At 40.9% G+C, this 21368-nt stretch overlaps 1 protein-coding gene across 2 annotated transcripts in view; it reads right to left on the bottom strand.

Moving 5' to 3' along the window:
• LOC124776895 (geranylgeranyl transferase type-2 subunit alpha) overlaps positions 1-21368 on the bottom strand; it is an 86331-nt gene that overhangs the window by 12097 nt on the left and 52866 nt on the right. For both annotated transcript variants that reach the window (XM_047252082.1, XM_047252083.1), the window contains one exon: positions 16523-16720. In XM_047252082.1, the coding sequence (XP_047108038.1) occupies positions 16523-16720 (198 nt within the window). The remainder of the gene's footprint in view (positions 1-16522; positions 16721-21368) is intronic.

The following is a 21368-nucleotide window of genomic DNA, read 5'->3' as shown; positions in this document are numbered from 1 at the left end:
AAGGCAGACAGTTTTAATTTACCTTGTGGCTATAATAATTTATAGCTAAATATATTCAAAATGAAAGTCAAAACTGATAGCTAACAATACTTGTAACAAAAGAGAAGTTCCTACTTATCAACTGCCAAAACACAAACAACTGGGCTGATAGATACTGAATTTGAAATTAGAGTCGAATCTTGAGTACTAGGAATTTTATGAAATATGCACAGATGCTGAAGGACAACAAAAGTAACACCATGTACAAGATGCAGCGAAGAAAATGTAACAAATGAGACTAGTGCCATGAGCTGAAGAATATGTCCTTTCATATCCAAACCTAAAGCTACATGATAGATGTACAGTCTTCAATGTCTCCTTGCAAATGTAGTGCTCAGCAATATAGTGTCTTAGATTACTCTTAATATTCCACAGAGGCACTACTTCCCTGAAATATATTCCAAAAGTCCATAACTCCTTACAGCACTGTCTATTAATACAACAAACCCAAAAGTGCAAATACTACTTAGTGATTGAGAGCTGGATATTGTAAGCTGAAGCTTCATAATTAGTGATTCTTATGACACCAAATAATAATGATGAGGATGAATGAAGTCTTCAGAGCAAAGGGGAATGGAGAAGAAATCATTGTAGGGAAAAGAAAGGGGGGAAGGGTGGCACATGGGACTCCTGCATCAATGAGTCATTCGCAGTCAGGTGCAAGGAAGACATATTGTAACTATCAAATTGTACAACACTAATATCATGGAAATAATAAGATGAATTAATAAGCCTTACAATACTCTTCTTTCTACTGTGCTTGACTATATACAATATCATTCAAAATATGATACTCTACATAATTTTGCTATCCCAAGTTTCCTGATTTTCTTGGGGGTGTGGTGGTGGGGGATCCTATAACTCATTTAGCATCTGATTAAAATCACTTTTGTACAGAATATATAAATGCAAGGAAGTTAATAAATTACATGATTTTTAACACATTACTTAATTGTGCCAATTAAATTTTGTACAAGCTGTGCACTCCAGTTTAAATAAATTATTTATGTAAGTCAAATGCTGTCTCGTATTAGTTATGCTTTCATATACACACTATTAGTGAAGTAATTCTACCAAAATGCAAAAACTGGCAAATTGGAGTCTTGTCAAATTTTAGGCCATCCAACTTCAACACATATTATGTGGTGGTAGCACAAAGCATCCTGTTGCTAGAGTTTCATGCTGTTTAACACTTGTTAATCATTGTCTATGGTCTTTTGGACTCCAAGGCTCTTTTAATTCAAAGAAACAGTTTTAACGTGAACATAGGCTTCTCACCCACCGGATAAGCTCTTTATGGACTTTTTATTATAACTGGGCAAAATTTTTATGGTTATAACCCAGTTCACCGTAAAATAATTTGAAACTGTTGCAATGGAGTCAGAAAATTCCTCAGGCACACAATATGTCATTTCAAATGTTATATTTCAATTTTATTACAAAAATAAAAACTTGGCAACAATGCATCTTCTCAACTGATGTTTATATGTCCACTGTTGTCACCAATTTCTGTAAAATACAAACCCGTGCACTGTTGTAACAAATTCACAGTAACCAATTGGATATTGTCAAAGTAAGATGTAGTGTTATGTTTTACTAATAATGGATGATGATATACACTTTGAAAGGGGCTACAGTCTCAAGCATGCTTCAGCAGATATATGTACTAGTGACAGACATAACAAATCAGTTTTGGAAATGAGGATGGGAATAATGCTGATTTAGATGTACCAGAGGAAGATATACAGGTCAGGGATGAAAAGATATACAGGTCAGGGATGAAGTGGATGTGAATGAATGTGAAGATGATAATAGCACTCAGGAAACTAGTGCATTTAATCTTGTGTCTTGAAGTAGACAAATAACATAACTCATGACATAGTACTATCTGATGTGTGCAAGCAGGCTTCAAATAATACAATACAAGACACTGTGCATATTCTACATCACCTCAGACCATAATTCCAGACAAGAGCAGACTGCCTCAGACTTTTTATCACCAATCACATGCCGAGTGTAATAGTAATGCGTGACAATAACTGTGCAGAAGATAGTAAAATTCTACACACATATCTTCAATGCTGGATTGAACTTGACTCTACAGAACTACAGGCATTCTTTGGTCAACTCATAGTAGCTGGTTTATAAAAAGCTTGTGGCGAAACCTTTGAGTGAATTTTGGTCAGATGAATATGGCTTAAATGTTTTTCATGCCACAATGAGCTTTCAAGAATTTAATATTCTGATATGTTTCAGGTTTGATAATATATAAGGGATATTCAAAAAGAAACAAGCCAGAGTCCAGAATGCGCAAGCTGGTGACAGGATGGTAATATTGTGACATGTGAAATGAGGAGTGGTTCCAATCAGAGCGTGGGAGTTCACAGCCCGTCGCTAGAGGGCACGCGTGCACGTCATGTGACTATACAGAGCTAACAGCAGCATGCATCAATTGTCCAACTCTGCTAGTCACATTGCAAACAGTGACATGGAGGCATCAACAAAAGAGCAAAGAGGTGTTGTTCATTTTCTAACAGCAGAAGGAGTAGGAGGAACAGACATTCTTTGACGAATGTCACAAGTGTACAGCATACACTGCATGTTCCTTGCAAGGGTCAAGGCATGGCACAAGCACTTCAGGGAAGGATGGGTGTCTGCAGCCGATTATGCACGGTCTGGAGCACCACACTGCATTACCGACGACATCATCCAGCTGGTGGATGCACTCATTACCCAGGATCGCTGAGTGACAGTGAAAGCCATAGCCGCCATGATCTTTCACACCATCCTGAAGGAACAACTGCACATGCGCAAAGTGTGTGCCCAATGGGTGCCCCGCAGTCTTCAACCACACCAGGAAGCATATCAAATGACCCCACTGTCTTGCTCATCTGCAGCGCTATGCTCGGGGAGGGAATCAGTTCCTAGCACGAGTGGTAGCTGGAGATGAGTCATGGTGTCACCACTTCGAACCAGGATCCAGTGGAAGCATCCAGGGTCACCACCACCAAAAAAGCCAAGGCTATCCATACAAGTGCAGACAAGGTTATGCTGAAATTCTTCTTTGACCAAGATGGCCCGCTTCTGATTTCCTTCTTGCAGCGTGGGACAACAGTGAATGCCCAGCATTACTCACAAACCTTGACAACCCTTCGCCAAGTGATCAAATCAAAATGACCAGCCAATCTAACCCGTGGGGTCATTCTGCTCCACAACAATGCGAAGCCGCACACAGCCAATGCAGTCGCCATGCTTTTGCTGAAATTCAAATGGGAGGTTCTCGGCCACCCTCCATACAGTCTGGACCTCTCTCTCTGTGATTATGACATATTTGCTCCCCTTCAAAGGGTCTGAGGGGCAAATGATTCACCTCGGATGACAACATCCAGCTGTACAAGCGGAACAAGTTAACATCGCAGCCCCAGGAATTTTATGAGACAGCCATTCGCCGCCTTGTGTCACAGTGGGACAAGTGTCTCAACAGCTATGGTCAATACTTCTAACATGCAGGTACTGGTTTCTGTAATTATGCCTCTGGCTCATTTCTTTTTGAACGCCCCTTATACTAACAAAAGAAGAAAGAAAAGCTGGTTTTGGATCAAAAGCTGAACAGACCGACACTATTGAAATGTTTGTTGATGCACGCCTTTTGTCTTATATCCGAAGGCCTTACACTACAGTAGATGAGCACCTGTGTACCTTCAGGGAACGGTGTCCATTTAAAGTGTACATTCCTTAAAAACCTTGAAGCTATGGCATAAAAGTGTGGGATGCTGTAGATTGTGAGATCAATTATCTCATAAATGCACAACTATATACAAGGTCATCTACTGAAGTAAGGGAAATAAATCAAGGGAAATGAGTGGTACATGATGTACTTGATCGCCAAGGGGAAGTGGTAGTGATTTTGGACAGGAACTGACAACTGACACTGTTGGGAACTCTTCAGGCCGCCCTGAAAAAGATACCAAAAGAGAAGTTGCCATTATAACAAAGGTCTCCATTATCGACCACTTCTGGGTACACAGAGTACTGTTTTAGCTCCTTATGTGACTACACAAAACAAATCAGTTATTCTGTTGTCTACTTTACACCAAACATTTGATGTAAGTGAACATGAACACAAAAAACTTGAAATAATAGTGTTCTAAAACTCAATAAAGTCAGGAGTTGATAAAATTGATAAGATGGCTAGACACTATTCAGTGATACTTGGAACAAGAATTTTTAGTTTTAATAAAATTCTTCCAGCTGTATTTAAGATTTTTTATTTACTTCGCTACTAGTTTCGGCATTGCATCAATGTCATCTTCACACTTTGCTGAAATCAGTTTTGTGTGGCTCAGTCTAAAAGTCCGGGGTGAGATCACTAGTTACTGCCTGCCATCCACGTGGAACACGTGTTGATCTCAGCGCGGACTTCTAGACTGAGCCACACACAACAGATTTCAGTAAAGTGTACGGGCCTGAAGATGGCATTGATGCAATGCAGAAATTAGTAGCGAAGTAAATAAAAAATCTTAAGTAGAGCTGGAGGAATTTAATTTTTAATAAAAATTATACCAACTGTGTCCCACCTTCATCCAGTTTAAATATGGATGTATGAAGATTGGAACAAGAAGGTACTTGCTGTATTTTTTTATGTACGTGATTTAGCATGTCACTCTGCTTATGTCCTGTACTGTAAATTTTTGCATGATATGAGAGGTAAAAATGCAAGAAGAGTATTTGTCTCAGAGCTGGGAAAAGAACTACTAGAACCTCACACTGAAAGACAAAGTCTGCCCCCCACCCCCAGTACAGAACACTACACATTTGTTCAGCAATAATTTCTACCGGTTTCATGATACTCAGGATGCAGATGTTCCACGCCTCAAATGATAAAGATGTGATTCTTGCTCATGGTCAAAGGGCTGGGGAAAAAAAGTGAATTGACAATGTAATGAGTGTCACAAGTTTGTAAAGAACATGCCAGAGTAACAGAGTTGTGTAATGAGTGTTTATCATATGAGATAGACAGTGAGTAGATTTCCATTTTTAACAGTCATGTTAACCAATTGCACAGAGTGTGGTACATGAATATTTTGTGTTAAAAGAACTTTTTGCTGCTACACAAAGTAAAAAAAATAAATTATGTTTTCATATTTCAAAAATAGCTAGTACATACATCGTGTATGTAACTTAATTATGGCATGCAACAATGGAATTGTAATTTCAACTATGTGCATGGGTCCACATTAACAACTTCAGTTCCTCTTCTTCCTTTGTTGTTGTTTCCTATTTTTCCAGTATTCCCACATTTTCTCCCCATGAAGTCTCTTCCTTTCTTCTGTCCATGTTGTTCCCGATTTTTTATTTCTTCTGCTTTGAAAGCCTTCCAAATTGTCTATTTTATTTTTAAAACGATTTCTTTCTGCTATTTCTGATTGTTTGATGTTGTTTCTTTCTAGATCCTTCCTTACTTCTGTAATACATGCTATTGTCTATTTATTCTTCCAGAAATATAGGAGTATTTGTTTTGTTGCTCTATTTCCATCCATTCAGTAGAGGTGTCTGAAAAAGGTTAATCTTCGTTTCCCCATTACTTCAGATATTTTCTCCATATTTTTGTAGATCTCCTCGTTACTTCTTATTTTCCAACCATCTGCAGTTTTTATTTCATCCATTATTTTTCTAATAATCCTTCTTTCCAATACCTCTAGTCTGTCCATCTTATAGTTCGTCGTCAGTCATTCAGATCCATACAAACATTCTGGTCGTAGCACTGTGGTGCAGTGTTTTAGTTTTGTTTTTCTAGATATACACTTCTTGTTGTAAACATTTTTGGTCAAACCAAATGCTCTTTCCATTTTGTTAATTCTTACATCTATTGCAAATTTTTCTAGTCCATTCTATTGTACAGTCTCTCCAAGATATTTAAATTTATTTACTCACTCTATTTTTCCTATTTGTATTTCTATGAATTTTGGTATTTTTCCCAGAAGGTTTATCTGAATAACTGCTTCTGTCAGGTTTTCTGAAACTATTGCAAAATCATCCACAAAAGCCAAGCAGTTTACCTTAATTCCATTTATTTTCCTTCCCAGAGTTATTGGTTCAATTTTGTGATTTTTTTGCTCTGGATTCTAGAACACAATTAAACAGTAAAGGTGATAAACCATCACCTTGCCGAACACCAGTTTTTATTTCAAATGGCTGAGATACTTCTCCCATAAATTTGACTTTAGATATTGTACCTGTTAGTGTTTCACGAATTATATTTGCTAATTTTGATTTAACACCAAATTCTCTAATGACCTTATCTATTGTTTCTCTCTCTATACAACCAAATGCTTTCTTGAAATCAATAAATGACACTGTTATTGGTTTGCTGGTTAACATTTATGGTGAATTATTGACTTTAAGTTAAAGATTTGTTCTGCACAGGATCTTCCCTTTCAAAAACGACCCTGATATTCTCCCAGTTGTTTGTCGAAAGTATCTACCACTCTGTTCAGGAGTGTTTTTGATATTTTGTATGCCACTGGCAGAAGTGACAGTCCTCTGTAGTTATTGACATTTTGTTTGTCTCCCTTTTTTTGTAGCGGGTGGATTAATGTTGTTTTCCATTCAACTGGAATCTTTTTAGTTTTCCAAATGTTCTCAAAAAGCCGCTGTAGATCCTTTATGATTTTTGGTTCTGACCACTTCAATAATTCTGCTGTAATGGAGTATTCACCACTTGCTTTATTGTTTTTTGAGTGTTTTGATGGCTTTATGAATTTCTAACTCTGCTGGTGAGAAATCTTCCTCTATGTTTTGAGGTGTCACTGGAAATTCTAATTTATCTGTTGGAACTGGACAGTTTAACAGCTTTTCAAAAAAATTTGCTAAAATTTCACAATTTTCTTTGTTATTTAATCTCATTTTGTTATTTTCACCTTTGAAAAAAATACTTAGTGCCTGATATCCTTGAAGTATGTTTTTAAAAGTTTGGTAAAAATTTTTAGTATTATTTTTGGTGAAATTTTCTTTTATTTCAGTAAGCTGAGAATTTTCAAAATTTCTTTTGATTTTCTGGACTATTTTGATGTTTATTTTCTTTGTTGTCTGAATTGTTCAAGGTCTTCCTCTTTTTTCGAACATCTCCATTTTTGAGCTCTTTCTATTAATGCTTCTTCACACAACTCATTCCACCATGTCTTCTTTTTATTCTTGGCCAATCCTAAAGTTTTCTCTGCTGCTTGAGTTATTTGCATCTGCAGTTCACACAATCACCTTCTTTACTTGTCTCAATTTTTTCTGTAAAATTTTCTATATTTTCTTTTGTAATATTAGCTGTAGTGGTGTTGTATCTGATCAGTTTCTTGGTCGCCTTTTTTGTTCTAGATGGAAGAAATTTTATTTTAATCTTAGAGAGATAATGATCTGAGACGAATTCCCCATTTCTGACTATTTTCACATTCATAATTTCTGTGATATACCTTTTAGATATGGCTATGTGGTCCAGTTGAAATTCTCCTAGGTTTGGATTTGGATGTCTCCAAGTTTTGGCTTTTCTTGGTAGTTTACGGAAATGTGTGGACATGAGTTAACTGGAGCATTTTACACATATTGATCTGTCTTTCACCATTTCTGTTTGTTCTCGAGCGTGCTGGATATTCACCTACAATAGTCCTAAATTTCTTTTCCCTCTCAATTTGCATACTGAAGTCACCAAGAAGTATTTTAATGTTCTTTTTAGATATGATAGAAATTTCAGATTCTAAAAGATCCCAGAACTGATTTACTTTCTCCAGATTTCTTTTGTTGTCTGCATTTATAGGTGGATGACAGTTTATGAGGATGTAACTTTTATTCTTGCACTTTATTGTTGACATGGATATTCTTTCTGGGTTCGATCTAAATTCTGTTACACTGTCTACAGTTTTTTTGTTTACATAAAATGCTGTTCCAAACATTGGCATGTTTCCCAGTATTCTCACTGCTGGTTTCCCTTTATAAATTCTATAACGTTGTGTATCAACTAAATTCTCATCTAAGAATCGTGTTTCCTGGACTGCTATAATTTGTATACCATTCTTCTGCAGAAATAATTCTAATTCCTTTTGTTTCCCAACTTTCAGAAGAGAATTTAATGTTACAAAGCTGTACTACTTCTTGAACTGAAACTAGGAAGGTTTTTCAATATATTCCATCTCTTCTTCATTGCAAATGTTGGGACACCCCAGAATCCTAGATCCCATCACATTACATGATGTAATGGTGGATTCCTCATCAGAGTTACCACCTGGGGTAGAGCATCCATTGTGCGAACTTTCCATTTTGCAACTTGAAGCTGTAAATTGTAAAGAGTAGGGAATCCAAAGTCATCCCTGAATTCCCAAAGTAAGACCAGGTTGTTAGCCTGCCATTAACATGTGGAACTGTTGTGCCCTCTGTCCACTTTGGCCTTGGACAAGAGGCTGCCTCTTCCGCCAGCTCCGCTGCACCAAAGTCCATCTTCTCTGCCTTCATTGCCGTTGATGTTAATTACAATAAGTAATTATTATTTTTAACGAAACATTTTACATTTTATTGCCATACAGTTGCTAGAATCATTCTGGGGCCAGAAGAGACCCCATACATATAATATATTTTTTCAGGGCTGATACCCTGCAAGGAATTAAAACACTGTGATAGAATATCTCTGAAGGCTGTCTGAAAACCTATAAATTCCTATGAGAGCACTTCCATCTATGACAGAAATTCATGTGCAGCCCATACTGGACTGATAGCAACAAAGCTTTTTGCAGACTTATTGGGTAAAGCAGTATACATTGTTGCAGACCTGTTTTGTCTTTGCCGTTGTCCTGTACCTATACAAGGTCAGCATGTTAATTGTCAGAAATGGCATTGTTAATGTTAGAGGGCGGGCAGGTGCCATGCCTGTTGCCACCTCTTCACCCCTGGGATGCAAATTATGCACCTCAACTATCTGTGTCTAGTGTTATCTACCAGGTGTAGAAGTACGAACCCGGAATTTACCTATATGTGGTGCTAGCCATCAGTGTAGGGCCCATGAGACCGAAACTGCAGTGCCATCTGCTTCCTGCAATGGCTGACGACGAATGTGGCTGACGACGAATGTCAACATGCAGCAACCCATGTTCCATACATCAATATCTGTTTCAAACCCGTAAACATTTCGAGTTTTGTGCCTACGAGCTACGATTTGTGAACAGTATTGGTTTTCTATTATCATTTGAAGAAAACTGCTGCAGAACCGTAACGAATGCTTATCGAAGTTTTCGGTGAACATGGTCTTGGCAAAACAGTGTTTCGCAAATGGTTCAAAAAATTCAAAAGTGGTGATTTTGACGTGAAAAATGATGAGCGCACGAAACCACCGAAAATGTTCGAAGACAATGAATTGCAGGCCTTACTGGACAAAGATGATACTCGAACTCAAAAGCAATTCGCGGAACAACTGAATGTGATGCAGAAAGCCATTTCTCTTCAGTTGAAAGCTATGAGAAAGGTGCAGAAAGTATGAAAATGGGTTCTGCATGAACTGAATGAAAGACAGCAAGCAAATATAAAGACCACTTATGAAATGCTGCTTGCCAGACACAAAAGAAAGTTGTTTCTCCATTGAATAGTGACAGGTGATGAAAAATGAATATATTTTGAGAATTCTAAGCATTGTAAATCATGGGTGAATCCAGGCAAACCCTTGACATCCACTGCAAGACCAAATCACTTTGGAAAGGAGACAATTCGCTGTGTTTGGCGGGATCAGACGTGTGTCATCTATTACAAGCTGCTAAAACCTGGTGAAACTATTAACACTGATCGCTACCAACAGCAAATGATTGATTTAAATCGAGCATTACACGAGAAAGACCTGAATATGGAAAAAATGCAACACAAAGTCATATTGCTCCATGATAATACCCCATCACATACAGCAAAATGAGTCAGGAAAATGATCAAGACGTTCAGCTGGGAAATACTAGTGCATGCGGCTTAGTCTCCACCTGATTATCAGCTATATCCATCACTGGGACATGCTCTCATTGAACAATGCTTCAATTCGTACGAAAATGGCTTGCTCACTGGTTCACTTCAAAAGAACTGTTTTTTTGGCATGGCATTCATAGCCTGCCTGAGAGGTGGGAGAAATGTATAAATAGCAATGGACCAAACTGCTAGGTCATCAGTCCCTTGTTCCGAATAAAACAATGCCACAAGTGTGAGACTTAAAAAAACGAGACTTACAACACAAAACGGAAAGAAAGGAAAAACAACATGAATGATGGAAGGGCAACAACCACACTGTGGTTCGGGTAGAAAAAAATTGATTTTCGGATTTCATCATATTTTGATAGATTAAGGTTTTATTTACGTACTCTGAAAAGGATTTTGCTGAAAAAACTTTTTTTTTTTTTTTTTTTGAGCATTTAAAGAGCATTTTCCTACCACGTGTGTTTATGTGCCACACCCACTTTTCTGCATATATTTTAGATCTTTATATCCCCTACATTGCACATTAGGGGTTTTTTTTACTCCTGAGTGTGTTGCCCATTATATCAGAAACTATCATAGATAAATGAGTGAAATTTTCAGTGACTTTGCATAGCATAAAAAGCCACCTCTGGTACTACATTCATCAATATTCCCCCATTAGGAAGTACACAAAAAAATATTTTCTGTAGAAAAAACTTAATACTTTTTGTTAATAAATTTAAAAAAGTATTTCTTAAAAACTATAAAATGGATAAAGTAGATTTTAGTACAGTTGACTCTATTATCATCATGTAGCATACAGTAAAAATATTAAGGTCCTGCATCAAATAGTTTTTTTTTTTAGAAATGGGTCAAATACTTGTCTAAATTAACATGGGTTGGATAGGCAGGGTGTGGTCCCCTTAAACGGACAAAAGGGGACAAGAAAACCACAGAGACTCAAGAAACAGGTAGAAGAGATTGAAACGAGAAAGCAGATTACCATGGCTGGCTGAACCTGAGAATAAATAGGAGAAGCCAGCCACTCTGCAACACAGTAAAATGTCCACCCTGAAAGCATTAGGGTGGAGGACACAGAGGGACAAAGGACATGCGGCAAAACTTAGATCAAATGTTAAAATCCACCCTCATACATAAAACATAAAACCAAATCAACCAATGAGGTGTTGTCAGCTAAAATTAATGATAACAAGTCTGGTAACCAAAGATGATGTCTCAGGGCAGCCAAACTAGGACAGTGCAAAAGAATATGGGCCACTGTTAACCGGGTGCCGCACCAACACTTAGGTGGGTCTTCATGGTGCAGGAGGTAGCCATGGGTCGCCCAAGCATGGCCAATGTGGAGCCGGCAGAGAACCACAGAGAACCTGCGAGAGGCCCGCATGGAGGACTTCCACACATTCATAGTCTCCCTAATAGCACGCAGTTTGTTGTGCATACTGAGACTATGCCATTCTGCCTCCCAAAGCCAAAAAACCTTGCTGCATAATAATGAACACAGGTCAGTTATTGGAATGCCGATCTCCATAAGCGGTTTCCATGTAGCCTGTGGCAAGTTCATTGCCTGGGATTCTGACATGATCTGGGGTCCAAACAAACACCACGGAATGACTGGACCGTTCCAGGGCACAAATGGACTCCTGGATGGTCGCTACCAAAGGATGACGAGGGTAGCACTGGTCGACAGCTTGTAGGCTACTGAAGGAGTCAGTACACAGAAGAAACAACTCCCCAGCGCATGAATGGATGTGCTCAAGAGCACGAGATACAGCCACCAGTTCTGCATTTAAGACATTGCAGCAATTGGGCAAGGAATGCTGTTCAACATGGTCTCTGTGAATGTAGGCGAAACCAACGTGACCATCAGCCATCGAGCTGTCGGTGTAAACCACTTCAGAGCCCCGGAACACGTCAAGAATCAAGAGACAGTGGCAGCGAACAACCGCGAGACTAACTGAGTCCTTAGGGCCATGTGAAAGGTCCAGGTGAAGCTTCGGCAGAGGTTTACACCATGGAGGTGAACACGAATGGACCTCGAGTAGAGATGGTAAAAGGAAGGACTTCAATTCAGACAAAACCACAATCATGAGCCCTGACCTGGGCCGCCGATATGGGACACGAACCACAGTGGTTGGGAAAATGAGACGGTAATTCAGATGCGTAGGAGAACTTTGAAGGTGTGCCACATAACTGGTGAGCAATTGTGCATGCCTAACCTTCAACAGAGGGACTCCGCTGGTCACTGGCCACCATACTCGTCCTAAAAGCTCTCGTCATTAGTTGAACGCCACAATGGTGCACTGGGTCAAGTAAATGCAACGCTGAGGGTGCCGCTGAACTATAAACCAGACTCTCATAATCAAGGCGGGATTGAGCAAGGCTGCAACAGCATAGAGTGATCTGCACCCCAGGTGGTGTTGCTCAGGTAGTGGAGGACACTGAGGAGCTGCCAGCACTGCTGATGAAGCTGAGGAAGCCGAGTTAATCAGGCATCGAAAACCAGCCCTAAGAATCGATATGTCTCCACTACAGTGAGTGGATTGTCATTAAGGTAAAGTTCTGGTTCCGGATGAATGGTACAACACTGACAGAAGTGCACGACACACGACTTTGAGGCTGAAAACTGGAAGCCTTGTGGAAGGCTCCCTATAGGCGCCGCTCAGCAACACCAGTACTGGTGCAGCACTACGAAATGCAGAAGTCGTCTGCATACAGAGAAGGTGAGAAGGATGGCCCTACAGCTGCTGCTAGGCCGTTAATGGCCACTAAAAATAGAGATGGACTCAATATAGAGCTCTGTGGGACCCCATTCTTCTGGATATGGGGAGAACTATGGGAGGCACCAACTTGGACATGGAAAGTATGGAGCAACAGGAAATTTTGGATAAAAATCGGAAGTGGGCCCCGGAGACTCCATTCATACAATATGGAAAGCTTTCCGTAAATCAAAACAGACGGCAACAAGGTAATGGCATCTGGAAAAGGCTGTTGAGATGGCAGACTCGAGGGACACAAGATTATCAGTGGTATAGCAACCCTGGCAGAAACCGCCCTGTCATGGAGCCAGTAGACCAAGCCAGTAGACCACGTGACTCCAAGATCCAACCCAACTGCCGACACACCATATCTTCTAGCAGCATACAAAGAACGTTGGTGAGGCTGATGGGCCGATAGCTATCCACATCAAGCGGGTTTTTACCAGGTTTGGGCACTGGAATGATTGTGCTCTCCCGCAATTGCGATGGAAAGATGCCATCGCACCAGATCCAGTTGAAGATGATGAGATGTTGCTTGTAGTCTGACGAGAAATTTTTAACCATCTGACTGTGGACTGTGGATCGGATCCGGCCCAGGAGCTGTGTCGGGGCAATGTGTAAGGGCGCTCAGGAGCTCCCACTCTATAAATGGGGCATTATAGGGTTCACTGTGGCATGTAGTGAACGAGAGGACTTTCCCTTCCATCCGCAGTCTGAGAGTGCAAAAGGCTGGGGGTAATTCTCCGAAGCAGAGGCTTGGGCATAGCGCTCGGCAATCGCATTTGTGTCGGTAGATAACATGCCATTGATGGTAATGCCAAGGACAACTGTTGGGGGTCTGGTACCCAATAACACGCCTGATCTTCATCCAGACTTGGGAAGATGACGTACAGCACCCAATGGTCGAGACGTACCTCTCTCAGCATTCCTGTTTCCATCTTTTTATAAGCTGGTGAATGCGAGCACGGAGCCGTTCAAAAGCTATTAGGTGCTCCAGAGATGGGTGCCGCTTATGCCACTGTAGAACCTGCCTATGCTCTTTAACGGCCTCAGCAATTTCCAGTGACCACCAAGGTACTGTCTTTCACCAGGGGCACCCTAAGGAACAAGGGTTCGCATTTTGCGCTACAGAAACGATCGTTCTAGTGGCCCACTCAACCACCATATCGACGGTACCATGTGGGGGAGATTCAATGGTGACAGCAGAGGTGAAAGCTTCCCAGTCTACCACACCATCTGGAGGAAGATATACGTTGTAGACCATTATTCCCTGCATCATCCTTATCCTGACAGCCACAGCTTCAAGAGGAGTGTGAAGGGGCACAGGTTCACTACATACCGAGTTCAGGACATAGATGCAAACTCCACCTGACATACTATTATATTCACTACATTCTTGCAATATCCCCTACATGCACGGAGGGCAGGGGTCCGCATCGGCAGGAACCAGGTTTCCTGGAGGGCAATGCAGAAAGCAGGTGTAAAGCTTAACAGCTGCCATAGCTCAGCCAAGTGGTGGAAAAAAACACAGCAATTCCACTGGAGGATGACATTATTGTGAGACTGGAAAGGCATGAAGCACTCAATAAGGCAGTCTATGCCTCAAGGTCATCTGCTGACACCAGATGAATACCTGTGCAATCAACATTCATTGTGCCTGAGGGCCCAGCGAGATCTAGGTCCTCAGCGGATGCCAGAATCTCCACTTCATCCTCAAACACAGAGTTTGTAGGTAAAGTTGGTATGGGTGCCACCACAGTGCCTTGGTTCTTGGAGGTCTTTTTCTTTTTTGGTTTCTCTCGCTGCTCCTTACGTTTTTTGACTAGGAGGTCTTCACTGATTCAGTCTCAGGGACTGAGAAGGACCGTGAAGTCTTATGACCAGCTACCTGCGGGCGCTTCAGCCACTGGCAGGTGTCCACTTTGCCACTGGTAGGAACCTGGGAAGGGAGTGACACAAGGGACCTCTTCCTAGCGAGAGGAGCCGAAGAAGACTTACGCTTCTCCAGCTGAGAAGGTGGGACTGATGTCCCCGATGGTTTGGGGGGTGTTGCTCCCGAAATTTTGGTTTCATACTTCTACATCTGGTATGTGAGAGTGTGGGAGCAACAGGGAGGGAAGTGCCCCCTACCATCAAGGGGGCAGGTGTAGTTTTATGGCTCTGAGAGCCGACTAGAATTGGTGGAATCATGGGGTATAACTGTTCTCATAGCAGTGCCGTAAGATGATGTTATAGGCACAGGATGTAGGTGTTCAAATTTCTTCTTAGCCTCAATGTAGGTCAGTCAGTCCAGGGTTCTTGTATTCCATGATTTTCCGTTCTCTGAGCATGGCGAATGGTGCTCTGTGCAGTTGACACAGATGAGAGGCAGGACACGTGAAGTATTGGGATGTGATGGACGTCCACAGTCGCGACATATGATGCTGGAAGTACAGCGGGAAGACATGTGCACAAACTTCCAGCACGTAAAGCACCGCATTGGGGAGAGATATATGGCATGACATCACACCAATATACCATTACCTTGACCTTCTCAGGTAATGTATCACCGTCGAAGGTCAAGGTGAAGGCACTGGTGGCCACCTGATTATCCTTGGGACCCCTATGTAAGTACTGGACGAAATGAACACCTTGTCGCTCTAAGTTGGCGCGCAGGTCGTCATCAGACTGCAAAAGAAGATCCCTGTGAAATATAATAACCTGGACCATATTTAAGTTCTTATGGGGTGACATCCTCCAGCTTGTCACAGGCAAATAGTGCCCTTGACTGGGCAGAGGAGTTAACGGCACAGGCATCAGCAGAGCGATCCCTGTGTTTCAGGGGGCTACAACCAACAGGTTACATGGTGGCCCCACCACAACAAACTGGCTACCGTGCTGGATATTAGGTGCAAACAAGTCCATTATCACATCAGTGCAGAAAACAATACAGCATAGTGGATGGAGGAAAATGCACCCAGAAGGGTGACCTCGCCCAACAGCTAGAGAATGAGGGGAAGTGCAGATCCACGTTGACAAATGATGCGAAAGCTCTCTGCACACAATGAACATGATGGACCATGTAAGGCACCCTTCCCCAACTGGCTCACTCTTTGGGAGAATTTAGAAGTATGGATGTAAAACCCTACAGGCGACCATCACATAAAAGCCAAAACGTGTGAGACTCCTTTTAGTCACCTCTTGCGACAGGCAGGAATACCTCGAGCCTATTCTATCCCCCGGACCTGCAGGGGGGCCAAATTCAGGTTTCATACTTCTACACCTGGTATGTGACCGTTTTCTAAATATTTATGAATTGTGTAACTGAGGTAGGATGTGGGTACCAGACTGTGGTCACCTAGTCTGTTTCGATCTGTGGCCGATGTGCCTTTCTGAATCTCAGAAGTGATATGGTAATACTCATGGTTAAATTTTTGTAGAGCATGCTCCATGAATTGATTGTTTCTCAAGCAGTTTGTACAATGAAAAATGTTAATTTAAGTGTCTTGTAAGAAATTGCTAAAATAAAATCACAGGGCCATTATGCTACAGAACGTAAAACTACTGTTTCAAAATACCAGATTTTATTCAAAATATCATTTCAAAAGTCCAATACTTTCATATTATTAAATAAAGTTATGATTAGAAGTAGACTACTGCATAATTTATTTCCATATCCAGATATATATCTTTATTAAAATGTTTTTGCTAATCTTTTGATCATGTATGAGAAAAAAAGTACTTTTGAAGTTTTATCTCACCTTCCTTGTGCTTGTTCTCTTGAATAGGACGCCTACCAGTAGGGTCTGGATAAAGCAATGGTAGCAAACGACTTCGATAATGCCACGATGAATAATTTGAAAAGTTTGTGGTAATTTTTGCAGACGTGAATTCAAATTCCTTGGTTGGAGAAACGTTTGCTCTCGAAACAACAAACTGCCGGTAATGCCAAGTGTGGACTAGGAACAGGATGAAAATTTATGTAAAAGCAATTTATATCAAGTTCTAATTGTTAATTGTATATTTTAGCACATTAGCAGAACATTACAATGACGTAATAACAAGAACTGTACTGAATTTAAAAAATGCAGGAACCAGTAGCAAGACTTCAGTTAGCTTCATTATTTAGAATATCAGTGTCTGTAATATTTTTTTCCTAACACAATCCTTTACCTAAATGCAATACTACCTACAGTTTTGGTCTAATCTTATTTCCTTTATGTGACATGACTATGAAATCACTTAACATTGTTGAATTATTGGTAACTAGTCTTACCCATATCATACAAAAAAGGAAAATGAATGAAAATGGCTGGCACGTACAAGACATCTAAAAGATGTTCAGTAGTCTCAATAAATTTTAGACATGACAATGAAATGAAAAGACTGCTACTCACCAAATAGATGAAGCATTGAGCCGCAGACAAGTACTTTTAAAAATAGATTACACTATAAGACAAAATCTCTTCACAGATGTAGGAAAAAACAGACACCTCACCCATGCACATGGTTACTGCCACCTATGTTCACTACGTCTGAATCGCCGCTACTCCATCCTCAGTTCTCCCTTGTTTCATTTTTAAACACAAACACTCAAAGCATGAGTCTAAGCTACATACAGTATTGTCAAATCAGGTGTTTGCTGCTTCAGATGTGATAAATGTCCAGTATGTATAATTACTTTTATAGAATAACTCTAACTACAATAGAGGTACAAGGTGAACAAATGACAGTAATAAAAACTACAAGATGACCCAAAAAGTCCATAAACATTCAAAAATTCAGGGAGTAATGTAGGTAGGGAGGTAAAACTTTTCACACATGCCTGAAATGACATAGGTTTTTATTGAAACCAAAACCGAGCACCAAACATGGCCAAAAGTTGGTGTTTGACACTAACAAGCCAATGAAGCCGGATAAGAATAAGATATAAAATGACTGTAGTGAGAGAGGGAGCCAGATGCACCAATTTTGCAGTGTGGGCACTTGAACAAATGGAGGAAGATGATGACTGGTTGCCTAAAGTGTTGTGAACTGACAAAGCCCATTTCACACTGTGAGGATCTGCCAACATCCACAACTGCACGATATGGGCTACTAAAAATCTTACAACTGTTATGGAAACTCCACTGCATGATGAGAAAGTCACCGTCATGACTGGGCCCTTTTCCTACAAGGAAACGAGGTGCGCTGCTCTTCAAACTGTCAGTGTGACAGGTGCGAGGTACACCAATATATTACAGAATATCATATCAGTCCTAGCCTGGCTGATATACACCTACTGGAAGGTACAGCTTTTATGCAGGATGGCACTCCATACCATATTGCTACATGTGCTTGGTCTGCTAGGCCCCCACACCTCAATTCGTGTGATTATTGGTTGTGGTGTTACATAACATCGCCTGCTAGATCCCCAGACCTCAATCTATGTGATTATTAGTTGAGGTGTTACCTGAAGTCGTAAGTCCACCATGATCATCCAACCTCATTAAGGATGTTAAAAGACAACATCCAATAACTTTCTTATTATACCTACTGATATGCCATACAATGCTGTTCACAATATTGTCCCTGACGACATGTGTTGCTGATGAATGATGGCCAACATGTGGAGCAATTTGCTAAAAGTCAACTGCTATGTTAATTATTGCTATTTATCATCTGTAGTGCCATCTGTTGATCATTTTGTGCACTTTTTTGTTTCACTAAAATCCCAGTCATTTCAAGCACGTGTTTCTATTTTTACCTACACTATTCCATGAAGTATTGAATTTTCAAATGTTATAGGACTTTTGGGTAACCCTGTACATCAAAAGGTGTGTTCATATGAGATAAGCATTAAATTATTGCTTTAATAATAGTTCGTTGCTGTGGTAACCCAAGAGCTACCACCCCCTTCAGGAGGCAACAAACACCATCGATGCCACCATAGCCAGCCTGTTGCAGTTATGACCTGCCAGCTTATTGCACTCCCCACTACAATGGGGCTCGACCACCACGGAGAGGCACTGCCGCAAATCTACCATGCAGGTGACCCCGTAGTGCCACCTGTGTTAGGTTTCACTATGGCTGTCCACTTATGTGGCTGCTGCAAGCTGCTCAGGCTTTATCTTCTTCACTTGAAGTACTGTGCACTTATTGTTCTCTACATACAAAACTATTTGCTGTTATACTGGATTATTCTTGTGGCTTGCTCTTTTGAAATGTGTACTATGCATGTGACATTTGTAAAGAACTGTGACTTAAAATACATCAGCTGACTGACATGCCATACTATTACTTATGTTCTTAGTAGCAAGATAAATGACGATGATAGTGGTTGAACCTCGTGCATCATTGGGTAAATGTGGAACCAGCACAGTATCAGCCGTCACCAGACTTCTCCACAGAGATCATTTTTCAACAATTCTTGAAACATCACTTCGAAGGACAAAAGTGCCAGGAGGCTCTCTTGGCCCAATTGTTTTCAAATCATATGGCTACATATCTGCCACTGTTCTCACCATTCAGTGAAACATATGAAAATTGGGATGCATACAAGATGCAGCTCCGACAAAATTTTGCTGTATTTAAGGTTACAGACCCCGCAGCCATTAAATCACTCTTTTTGCCTTGGATTCCACCCCAAACATATTAGCTGCTTTGTAAGTTTGCCTCTCCCACTAAAGCGGCCCAACTTGATTTTGATGAAATGTGTGCTCCCTTAATTGCCTATTTTCACTGACACTGTCATGTTATATCATCATGAGCAGAATTCTAATAGTGTCACAAAAAGCCCAACCAGTTGCACCATGCCTAGGCGGTGGAACTACAGGTGCCCAGTAGAAAGTGCCGTTTCATTACTCGCAACACTAATGAATTGTATGTGGAGGTTATGATTCAGGACTATATTAATTCCAAGGCCCCAGAAAAGAAAGTATGTCACAAAGCTTTGCAATTCAGTGACCCTACCTTGCAGGAGGTTTTGAAACTGGTTCAGTCTTTTGAAGTCTCCCATACAGCTGGCACCATTTGTAATCTTGAGCAGTCATGACGACCATTGCTTCTCTTCCAGGTAGTGCATACAGCTTAGCCAATATGGAGGAGCAGCAGGTCAAATGTAATCATCATCATGCTGTTGGCACAGCCTGCGAACAAGGGATTAAGTCTTGGCCACTCTACAGGCATCAACTCTTGTCATGCCCGGACTGTTTTCGCAACCATTCCTGGCGTAACTGCCCAGACAGGAGGGCACAATGCGAAATATGCAATAGCGAAGGCTGTTTTGCCTTCCCTAAGCTGAGCCTCCTTGTTCCGTCACTCCCCTTGGTAGGAACACATGGACGAAATCACCATGAACTTTCAAAATGCAACTGTGGCACCAGACAAATAGTCCAAAGTATTGGATAGACAAAGAATCTACTTACTAAGCGGCAGCAGGAGAACACAACTATAAAAAGTATTATGTATGCAAGCTTTTGGAGCCAGTGACTCCTCCTTTTGGCAGAAATATTGAAGGGGAAGGAAGAGGAGTGAAGGAAATGGACTGGTGACGTTGAGGAAAAGGGGCAGAGTTTGGAAAAGTCATCCAGCACTCTGGGCCAGGGGAGACTTACCAGACAGGATGAGAAGGAAAGACTGATTGTTGAGGACTGCATGTATGAGATTTGAATACCTGAAAGCTTAAAGAAGAAAGACAGGGTAATATGTGAGACAGACATTACGCTAAAACAATGTGCATGAGTTAATAGGAGTGAAAAGTTATGTGGACTGTATGTGGTAGAGGTGGGAGGGGGACGGCAATAAATAAACTGGTCAGAAAATGAAAGATGTGCAGAAAACTAAAATAGAGTGAAGAAAGGAATAATTACTATGAAAAATGCTGATACCACAGAAATTAACATAAATTAAGAACAGGTGGATGGCAAGAACCAAGAACGTGATGTAGTGCCAGTTCTCACCTGCAGAGTTCTGAGAAACTGGCGTCTGGGAGAAGAATTCAGATGGCATGTGTGGTGAAACAGGCACTGAGGTCACAACTGTCATGTTGTTGTGCATGTTCTGCAACATAATATCGTGTATTGCCAGTATACACCCTCTGCCTATGCCCAATTGTCCTTTTGATAATTTGTTGGTAGTTATGCCAATCTAAACAGCCAAATGGGGTTTCCACAACAGCTGTTACAAGATATGACAGTCACAGGGCTAGTATAAGTGGTGTAAGAGGGTGCATAGGGCAAGTCTCGTAGTGGAGACAGTCACAGATGTAGGAGCCACAGGGTAGAGAGCAGAAAGTGTGTAGGGTCTGACAAGGATATTGCACAGATTGGGACAGCAGCAAAAAGTTATTCTAGTTGTGGTGGACAAAAACTGACAGAATGGGCCTCATTTCAGGGCATGATTTTAGGAAGTCATGGCCAAGTCAAAGTAGCTGATTAACAATTTCAAGACCAGGATAATACTGAGTGACAAGTGGTGTACTCCTAAGTTGTTTTTGAGGGATCAGCAGTACATGGATTGATGGCTGAGGCAAAACTAGGGTCATGGTTTAATTACATCCAGTGAAGGCTGGGATTAGAATGGTGTATTGCTGTAAAGAATCTGCAACATTTTTGCATTAAAATATTA

Source organism: Schistocerca piceifrons, chromosome 2 (assembly GCF_021461385.2).
Source record: "Schistocerca piceifrons isolate TAMUIC-IGC-003096 chromosome 2, iqSchPice1.1, whole genome shotgun sequence".
Classification (NCBI taxonomy): Eukaryota; Metazoa; Arthropoda; class Insecta; order Orthoptera; family Acrididae; genus Schistocerca; species Schistocerca piceifrons.
This window is presented reverse-complemented; position numbering and strand designations above follow the sequence as displayed.